The sequence below is a fragment of the Bufo bufo genome, chromosome 5 (genome assembly GCF_905171765.1).
Source record: "Bufo bufo chromosome 5, aBufBuf1.1, whole genome shotgun sequence".
Lineage (NCBI taxonomy): Eukaryota > Metazoa > Chordata > Amphibia > Anura > Bufonidae > Bufo > Bufo bufo.
The window spans coordinates 539,674,520-539,685,433 of record NC_053393.1 but is presented as its reverse complement, the minus strand read 5'-3'; the positions used below and the strand labels follow the sequence as shown (position 1 = coordinate 539,685,433).

At 40.2% G+C, this 10,914-nt stretch overlaps 1 protein-coding gene across 1 annotated transcript in view; it reads left to right on the top strand.

Annotated features, from left to right (window-relative positions):
* The first annotated feature begins 2,618 nt into the window (after window positions 1-2,618).
* Window positions 2,619-10,914, top strand: part of AGMO (alkylglycerol monooxygenase) — a 241,059-nt gene continuing 232,763 nt past the window's right edge. The window contains exons 1-2 of the mRNA XM_040431290.1: window positions 2,619-2,876; window positions 8,452-8,579. Of these exons, the coding sequence (XP_040287224.1) occupies window positions 2,751-2,876; window positions 8,452-8,579 (254 nt within the window). The 5' untranslated portion in view covers window positions 2,619-2,750. The remainder of the gene's footprint in view (window positions 2,877-8,451; window positions 8,580-10,914) is intronic.

The following is a 10,914-nucleotide window of genomic DNA, read 5'->3' as shown; positions in this document are numbered from 1 at the left end:
ATACCGCAGCATGCTGCGCTTTTTGCTCCGGCCAAAAATCCTGGACACTTGCCGGAAGGCCAGATCCGGAATTAATGCCCATTGAAAGGCATTAATCCGGATCCGGCCTTAAGCTAAACGTCGTTTCGACGTTTAGCTTTTTCTGAATGGTTACCATGGCTGCCAGGACGCTAAAGTCCTGTTTGCCATGGTAAAGTGTAGTGGAGAGCGGGGGAACAGTATACTTACCGTCTGTGCGGCTCCCGGGGCGCTTCAGAGTGACGTCATTCTGGAGCGCCCCGGGAGCCGCACGGACTGTAAGTATACCGCTCCCCCGCTCCCCACTACTACTATGGCAACCAGGACTTTAATAGCATCCTGGCTGCCATAGTAACACTGAACGCATTTTGAAGACGGATCCGTCTTCAAATGCTTTCAGTTCACTTGCGTTGTTACGGATCCGGCGGGCACCTCCGGCAAATGGAGTACACGACGGATCCGGACAACACAAGTGTGAAAGAGGCCTTAATGATAAATATATAAAGAAGTCTTCTCAATATGTCACAGGAGCCATGCCCCTGCTTCTCCTCACTGTCCAGTGACAAGATATGAGACAATTGACTGCAGCAGGAACCTCTCAGTCTCACCGCTACCCTGTCTGCAGTCGGGCAAACAGATAGAAGATATAAGAAAGAGATTAACCCTGTGTTCTCTTCAGGATTTCTACAAGTCTCTTTGTGTCAAGATCATGGCGAAAATGTTGACAATCAGTAGGGGGCAGCTATATTTTTTGTTTGCTTTTATCTGTTATTTGTAGCTTTAGTGTTCCTTTAAAGGGTGGCATATCTGTAAGGCTGCTCCAGTCTTATGCTTCCCTTTCAGTAAGCAGCTTCTTCTATCCACTTGGTTTTGATCCGGTAGGTCCTGACCTATTGTCAAATAACTTCCATTTGCATCACTTCTTGCATAGAAGGGGTAACGTTCGCCACTGCAGCCATTGACTGGCCTAAGTGATAATGTGGAACTTGGCCCAGCAGTGATGTGCCACTTCAGGACTTCTCACTACAGACACTGGTCATTGGCTGCAGCAGTGGACATGACTTGCTGGGACCAGAAGTCTGGTGAAGTCAGTCTGGGACCCATGGAGCCAGAATTGGAGGAGGTTAGGTAAGTATGTTTCTCTTCACAGGAATAAAAAATAAATAAAAAAAAAGTTATGGTTGGACAAGACCTTTACGATGTCGTTTCCCTTTAAGTGGGGTCAGGCCAACAGTAAAAAAATGGAGGGAGGGGAAGGGGGTAAAAGTAAATTTTAATAAAACGTGTCTCAATTGTATTACAAATGTTTTTGTAGCAGGTCAGCACCAAATGCCCACTGTGTCTGCCCTACAAATTATATTCCAGGGGTAGGAGGTCAAAATGTCTAGAATCTCAGCCTGTTTTACTTAGCAGAAATAAATTCAATATTGCTTCAGATGACAAATCGTTAATGGAATGTTCCATGCAGAGCTGAGCCTGGTGCAAGGTTGGGGTGCGGGGCGGAGCATGACACAGGAAACCTGTCTTTGATGTTCTCTGGTGTCATGCCCCGCCCCCTCAGCTCCTGCCCTAAACAAAACACAAGGTATCAGTTTTGCTTGGAATGTATCTTTAATAAGTGAAAGGCTATTACTAGACCCCTGGGTGAACATCCCTGGACATGGACACTGCCACGAAGGTGTTGGTGATGTTGGCCACCAGGCAGGAGACATAGAGAAACAGGAGTCTCACTGCTACTAATTGGATTTCTTTTATAGTCATTCTCTGTGCTCTCTAAAAACACAAACTTTAAATAATATTTGGGTCCTGAATGGGTTAATGCTGTCTATTTGTTTATATTCTGAATATAATTTTTTTTAATTTTTTTTTTTAATATTGAATATATTATGCTGAAGGCTTTATCCATCTACTGTGCCAGAAATGTGGCACCAAAAAGTTAATTTTTTTTAAACACGTCTTAATAAATCTGCACTATAATATTTTGGTACAAAAAGGGTTAAGTTAGGCTATTTTTGTTTATATAGTGGAATTAGTACTTGACATTCCCTGTAGTATATTTATGAAATCAATTACAAAAATGTAAAGAAAGTATAAAAGTAAAAAGTATAAAAATATAATAATAATAATAATAATAATAATAATAATAATAATAATAATAATTATTATTATTATTATTATTATTATTATTATTTTATATAGTATACCCTGTGTATACAAAGATTTCTAAAATATATATATATATTTTTCATTTATTTATTTGGAATTAATTCAATAATTTTTAAAATATTTTTATTTTTATAACTTTTATTATATTTTATTTTGTTCAAGCCATTGCAAAGAAAGGTATCTTAGGGTCAAGTTATCAATTTATATGGTAATAAAGTGTAAAGTACAGATATGGAGTCCTTGGACTTATTAAAGACAAGTTCTTGTGTAACCCTTTCCTGTGCATACAGTATATGGTGCATGTAGGTATTTTATCTTATCATGCTGTGGGTTTGTACGGTATCTCTGTCCCTGTTGGCCTAGGCTTGTATTATGCAGTCTTCCCTCTGGACTTTTGCCTGAGAGGATCACGTGGCCTGCCTTCCCTCACTGAATATCAGGTTTCACCAGGAAGAAGCTCAAAACAATGTCAGAGCGCCTGTGACTTGCATTGTGCATGTGATTTCATATATCAAAAGAATTGAGATTTGCTTCCATTCCCTGCAGCTGCTGAGCTCCCATCAGCCATGGGAGGGTACACAGGCCAGAGCGAGCTATCTGTCTCCCAGGGTGTCCGGATGATGTTCTATGTCTTACATCCAAATGAAACCTCCTTTAAAACTATAGAGGAAGTGCCAGATTACGTGGATAAGGTGAGAACAGTTTAGATAGCTGGTGACATAATGTCCGTAGGGGGACGCCATGGACTATGAGATGAGGGGTGGTCAGAAAATAGGTCAGATACTTAATATTTACTAGTGTGCGCATAAACATGGATAATGAGCATTTCTTTCACTTAATTTGGGGCTGTGAAGTTTGGTAAATTTACTGTACACTAGTATATAATCCAAGTAAGAGGCATCATACTTACAACAGTGAGAGCGCTCAGATAAATCACCAAGTATATAATTACTATAATACTGGCCATATGTACAAGAATATAACCACTATAATACTGCTTCCTATGTACAAGAATATAACTGCTATAATACTGCCTCCTATGTACAAGAATATAACTACTATAATACTGCCCCTATGTGCAAGAATATAACTACTATAATACTGCCTCCTATGTACAAGAATATAACTGCTATAATACTGCTCCTATGTGCAAGAATATAACTACTATAATACTGCCTCCTATGTACAAGAATATAACTACTATAATACTGCTCCTATGTACAAGAATATAACTACTATAATACTGCCTCCTATGTACAAGAATATAACTACTATAATACTGCTCCTATGTACAAGAATATAACTACTATAATACTGCTCCTATGTACAAGAATATAACTACTATAATACTGCTCCTATGTACAAAAATATAACTACTATAATACTGCTTCTATGTACAAGAACATAACTACTATAATACTGCCTCCTATGTACAAGAATATACCCACTATAATACTGCCTCCAATGTACAAGACTATAACTACTATAATACTGCTCCTCTGTACAGGAATATAACTACTATAATACTGCTCCTATGTACAAGAATATAACTACTATAATAATGCCTCCTATGTACAAGAAAATTACTACTATAATACAGCTCCTATGTACAAGAATATAATTACTATAATACTGCTCCTATATACAAGAATATAACTGCTATAATAATGCTTATATACACAAGATGATAACTACTATAATGCTGCTCATATGTACGTACAAGAATATAACTACTATAATACTGCCCCTATGTACAAGAATATAACTACTATAATACTGCCTCCGACTGTATGTACAAGAATATAACAACTATAATACTGCCTCCTAGGTACAATAATATAACTACTATAATACTGCCTCCTACATACAAGAATATAACTACTATAATAATGCTTATATACACAAGATGATAACTACTATAATACTGCACCTATGTACAAGAATATAACTACTATAATACTGCTCCTATGTACAAGAATATAACTACTATAATACTGCCTCCTATGTACAAGAATATAACTACTATAATACTGCCTCCTATGTACAAGAATATAACAACTATACTTCTGCCTCCTATGTACAAGAATATCACTACTATAATACTGCCTCCTATGTACAAGAATATAACTACTATAATACTGCTCCTACTGTATGTACAAGAATATAACTACTATAATATTGCCTCTGATGTACAAGAATATAACTACTATAATACTGCCTCCTATGTACAAGAATATAACAACTATACTTCTGCCTCCTATGTACAAGAATATCACTACTATAATGCTGCCTCATATGCGCAAGAATATAACTACTATAATATTGCACCTATGTACAAAAGTATAACTACGATAATACTGCTACTTATGTACAAGAATATAACTACAATAATACTGCCTCCTATGTAACAGAATATAACTATTATAATTCTGCTCCTATGTACAAGAATATAACTACTATACTACTGCTCCTATGTATAAGAATATAACTACTATACTACCACCTCCTATGTAGAAGAATATATCTATTATAAAACTGCCTCATATGTGCAAAAATATAACTACTATAATACTGCTCCTATGTAGAATAATATATCTACTATAATACTGCTCCTATGTACAAGAATATAACTACTATAATACTGCTCCTATGTACAGGAATATAACTACTATAATACTGCCTCCTATGTACAAGAATATAACTACTATAATACTGCTCCTATGTACAAGAATATAACTACTATAATACTGCTCCTATGTACAAGAATATAACTACTATAATACTGCATCCTATGTACACGAATATAACTACTATAATACTGCCTCCTATGTACAAGAATATAACTACTATAACACTGCCTTCAAATAAGAAAAGAAACTCCACGGCTCTTCCAAATAAAGTGTGTGTATTTATTTCACCAGATGCGACGTTTCGGTCCTCTCAATGGAACCCTATTCAAGCAATTGAAAAAGGTTCCATTGAGACGACCGAAACGTCGCATCTGGTGGAATTGCATGGTGGTATTGCATCTACAGCCGCTGGCACTCCTTCCTTACTGTTTGGATTGCAGTGCTGCCCAGAGTTATATATATTTTTTACTACTATAATACTGCTCCCTATGTACAAAAGTATAACTACGATAATATTGCTTCCTATGTACAATAATATAACTTTGATTATATTTTAATACATATTACTGTCTACTATGGATCAGAACATAAACAATTAGAAATACAGTGCCTTGAACGTTACACCCACAAACTTAATTGTATTTTATTGGGATTTTTTGTGATAACCCATCACAAAGTAGCAAGTGTGTGAAGTGAAAAAAAAATATGGTACATGTTTTTAAAAATGTTTCATACATGAAAATCTGGAAAGTGTAATGTGCATTTTTACTCAGCCCCATGTACTCTAAAACCCCTAAATAAAATCCAGTGTGACCAATTGCCTTTAGAATCGCCAAATTAGTACATAGGGTCCACCTGTGTGTAATGTATTTTCAATATATCTCCAACTGTTCTGTGAAGGTCTCAAAGGTTTGTTAGAGAACATTAGTGATCATACTTCATCATTAGAAACAAGGAACACACCAGACAGGTCAGGGATAAAGTTGTGGAGAAATGTAAAGCACGGTTAGGTTATAAAAAATATTCCAAGCTCTGAACATCTCTTAGAGCACTGTTCAATCCATCACCCGAAAATGGAAGGAGTATGGCACAACTGCAGACCTACCGAAGACATGGCCGTCCACCTAAACTGACAGCCCAGGCAAGGAGAGCACTAATTAGAGAAGCAGCCAAGAGGCCTATGGTCACTCTGGAGGAGCTGCAGAGATCCACAGTTCACGTGGGAGAATCTGTCCACATGACAACTGTTAGTCGTAAACTCCACAAATCTGGCCTTTATGGAAGAGTGGCAAGGAGAAAGCCATTTTTGAAATTAAGCCATAAGAAGTCTCATTTTCAGTTTGCCACAAGCCATGTAGAGTACACAGCAAACATGTGGAGGAAGGTGCTCTGGTCAGATGAGACCAAAGCTGAACTTTTTGGCCTAAATGAAAAACGCTATGTGGGACAGACAGTGGCGACTCTAAGATCAATAATAGGGGGGGGGGGCACAGAAGATACACAGTCAAAAATGGGGGGGCACTAATAATTTTCACCACCAGCTAATCATACTACTGAAAAATATTAAAGCAGCCGCTTCCCCTGCAGCTACACCCCTGGCGCCGGGGTAATATAATTAAGGGGTATCAGGGTACATTGGGTGTAATATAACTGAGGAGCGCTATCAGACATTATAAAGGGGTAATATAGCTTACATTACCCCTGTATTACGTCCCTGATAGGATAGAACTCCTTAGTTATGTTACCCCTGTATAATGCACCCTGATACCCCTTAGTTATATTATATAACTAAGGGATATCAGGGTACATTACACAGGGGTAATATAACTGAGGGGTATCAGGGTACATTATACAAGGGTAATATAACTGAGGGGTATCAGGGTACATTATACAAGGGTAATATAACTGAGGAGGGCTATCATGGGACATTATACAGGGGTAATGTAAGCTATATTACCACCGTATAATGCCTGATAGGGCTCCTGAGTTATATTACCCATGTATAATAATGTACCCTGATACCCCTTAGTTATATGACCCCGCCGAGATCATATAACTAAGGGGTATCCGGGTACATAATTATACATGGGTAATATAACTCAGGAGGCCTATCAGGCATTATACGGTGGTAATATAAGTTATATTACCCCCTGTATAATGTACCCTGATACCCCTTGGTTATATTACCCCCTGTATAATGAACCCTGAGGGGTATCAGGGGACATTATGGGTAATATTATAACTAAGGGGTATCAGGGTACATTATACAAGGGTAATATAACTGAGGAGGACTCAGTGCTATCAGGGGAGTGGGGACATTATACAGGGGTCCTTAGTTATATTACCCCTGTATAATGTACCAATTATACCCTAAGTTATAGGGGTAACCGTATCATCAGGGACACGCGGGCGGGTAGGCACGCAGCAGCGCAGCTTTACGTGTTGACGACCGTGACGTCAAGTCGTCAACTCGTCTCTGCGGCTGCCACACTCCCAGCCTGCGCCCGCCCTGCACGCTCTGCCTCCGCGAGTCCGCTGGGTCCGAACGCCGCCCCCACCATGGCACCACTCCATCTGTCATGTGACTCTCATAGACGACGGACTGACTGTATGTATCTATCTGTGTGTTCTCTTCTCTGTCAGTCAGTGGTGTGTACTTTAACTTTAATCACTGACACTGAGTCAGTAGTGCGGGCGGCCGGCGCAGCAGGCAGCGGCGATTAGCGAATCAGCGGGGGGGGGGGGGGGGGGGGCACTCGGGGGCGGCAAGAAATGACCCTTGCCCCGCTGTAGCGACGCCACTGGGGACAGAAAACGAACATCGCACATCACCATGAACGCATTGCTCCCTCCGTGATGCATGGTGGTGGCAGCATCATGCTGGGGGGAGACTTTTCTTCAGCAGGGACAGGGAAGCTGGTCAGAGGTGATGGGAAGATGGATGGAGCTAAATACAGGACAATCCTGGAGGAAAACCTGGTAGAGGCTGCAAAAGACTTCAGACTGGGCAGGAGGTTCACCTTCCAGCAGGACAACGACCCTCAACATCCAGCCAGAACTACAATGGAAGGGTTTAGATCACAGCATCTTCATGTGTTAGAACGGCCCAGTCACAGTCCAGACCTAAATCACATTGAGAATCTGTGACAAGACTTGAGAATTGCTGCTCACAGACGGTCTCCATCCAATTTGACTGAGCGCGAGCTCTTCTGCAAAGAAGAATGGGCAGAAATCTCAGCCTCTGGTAGAGACATACCTCAAAAGACTTGCAGCTAAAATTGCAGCCAAGGTGGTCCTACAAAGTACTAACTCAGGGGGGCTGAATACAAATGTATGCTGCACTTTCTAGATTTTTATTTATAAATTTTTTTTGAAAACCTTGTATCATTTTCTTTCCACTTCACACATACTTGCTACTTTGTGTTGGTCTGTCACATAAAATCCCATTAAAATACATTTAAGTTTGTGGGTGTAATGTGGAGAAATTTGGAAAAGGTCAAGGGGTATGAATACTTTTTTAAGGCACTGTAAATCTTTTGGTTTATTGTAAATTGCAGCTTTTTATACTCGTTACCTCGTTGATGATTACGACGTTGTGGTTTTTATATTACACTACATTCCATCCTTTGTTTTGCAGGCGACTGTTTATTTTATCGTTATGCTGGTGCTGGAGATGATAACAAGCTGGGCTTGGAAGGGTCGACCACTCCGAATTAATGATGGACTGACGTCCCTTTCGGCAGGAGTTATGTCTCGTCTGCCAGAGTAAGTCAAATTGCTCTCGTGGTCGGAAAAGTCTTATTTTAGGCTCTGAACTGGAAGGTATGAAAAGCTCTGAAGCCAAGCACGCTTCATTCCAGAGCGTTTCGGCTAATAAAACAATTTAATTCTAAATTGCAGGCATTGCTCAGTCCTAGCGTGATGTCTATGACATAATCTGTAATATTCTGGATTACAGGTACTTTTATGGTATTTTAAATAAAACCGCCAGCAAATTCATAACAATTTACTGTAATTGAAGTTTTATGGACCTACCAAGAGTGAATTGCTGCTTGGCAGATGATGGGGACTGAGGGGAGAAGCTCACAAATTTATTAGTGGACAGGGGAGGGGAGGGGAGAACAGCGGGTGCTGGGGTCCATCTTCTGACGAAAATAAACATTTCTCACAAAATCAGTAAAATTGTTTCAAGTAAAACTCCATCTTAAAAGGGATCCTTTCACCAGGAAATTCATTTTTAAACTTGGCACAGCGTAGGACTAAATGTGATGAGACCTTTCACTTAAAGATCTGTGGCTTCATTCTGGAGAAAATATGCAAATGAGCAGTTAAGTGCACCAAGGGCAGGACCAAACCACTATGGGCAATCTTGCTTCTCCTGCTTCCACTGCCAGCCGCTTCATCCCAGTCTTCATTGCCAAGGCCAAGTAAATAAGCTCAGCAGGAACCTGGCCCCAAGGAGAGGGGAGGGCTGGCAGAGGAAGCAGGAGGAGCAAGGATGCACGGAGAGGCTTGGGCCTGTCCTTGGTGCACTTAAAGAGGCTCTGTCAGAATGATTAACCCTTATAAACCAAGCATACAGCCTAGTAGGGCAAAAATATTTATTTATTTTGTTTGTATGCTAAACTGCTGCAGAGATATATGCATTTTATTCATATGCAAATGAGTAATTTGGAGCATCACAAGGCGGGCTGAATCCTTGGAGCACTGCTTTTGTAACACCCCCTGTGCTCTGCACACTCCCCCCTCCCCTTGATTGACAAGGCTAGAGATCAGTATGCTGGGGGCAGAGCTCTGTCCTAGAGCTGTGTCCTGGCATGTACATATCATATACACCACTTACTGTAGCCTGACCACATTGAGAAGAGTAAATTTCTATGGTTAGAAATCTAATATACTTATTACTGCTCTATTCATAGGCACAATATATGATTATAATGAAACCAGTAATATACTGTATATTACCACCCTTCTCTATGTGGTAGTGCTATAGTTCAAGTCCCTGGAGAGACTTATATAAGCATTTCTTTCTGTTACTTTAGCCCATAATGAAAGGTTATAACTTTACTATGTTGAGAATTGTGTTTTTTTATTCTTAGAAACCTAAAACATATCACTGGTTTATTCACAGACATGATATATGTGTTAGGACTTGAACCCAGGGACTCCTGTGTCCCAGGCCGCAGCTCTTCCACCTGAGCTATTTAGACAGCGCCTGTGCTGAACTGAAGCCTAGTTCGCTGTGCCTCTAGTCTCGGTTCCCGCCACCCTGGTTTGCTCCACCCTGTTCCCCGATTGAACATCCTAATTAGACCCAGCCTTGCACTTCCTGCCTTGCGAGATTATTATGCTCTCAGCCTGTAATCAAGCTAGTCTCTCCTGCTCTGCTGCTAATACTGACGCTCCATCTGGTGCATCGACCACTGGCTTCCTCCTGAGTATGATATCGGCCTTGCAATTACCCCAAGTAGCTGCAATAAAAGACTCCGAACCAGACCGTTACAGAATAATCTCGCCCAAAAATGGAGTCTGTTGTGATCACCTTGAGGCAACAAGTGTCTGAGCTTCAAGAATTTGGTGCTATTTACCAAGAAAATATTTCTAAGTTACAAACCCTTGTGCTGGATCATCAACAAGAAATAATTGAACTGATCAATGCCGCATATACTGTATTTCCAAATACAACCTGCTCCATTTACTAGTGATAGGAAAAAAGTGCTATTTGTCATAAATCTTCTGACAGATGAAGTTCTTGCATGGGCCTCCCCTTATGTGGAAAAGAACTGTGACCTCCTCAATGATTTAGATAACTTTATCACTGCTATGGATCAGGTTTTTGCCACAGCTGAGACCAAATTGCATAATATTCGACAAGGACGTCGCTCAGTTGCTGAATATACAGCGGAATTTCGTCGTTGAGTAGCTGACACCACATGGAATCTAGCAGCCCAAAGGAGTCAATTTCGACAAGGATTATAAGAGCCAGTGAAGGATGAGCTTGCCAGAGTTGAGGCTCCTGATAATTTGGAGGATTTTATACAACTGTGCATCCAAATTGATCAGAGACTTACTGAACGTAAAAAAAAGAGAGACTGCGGAT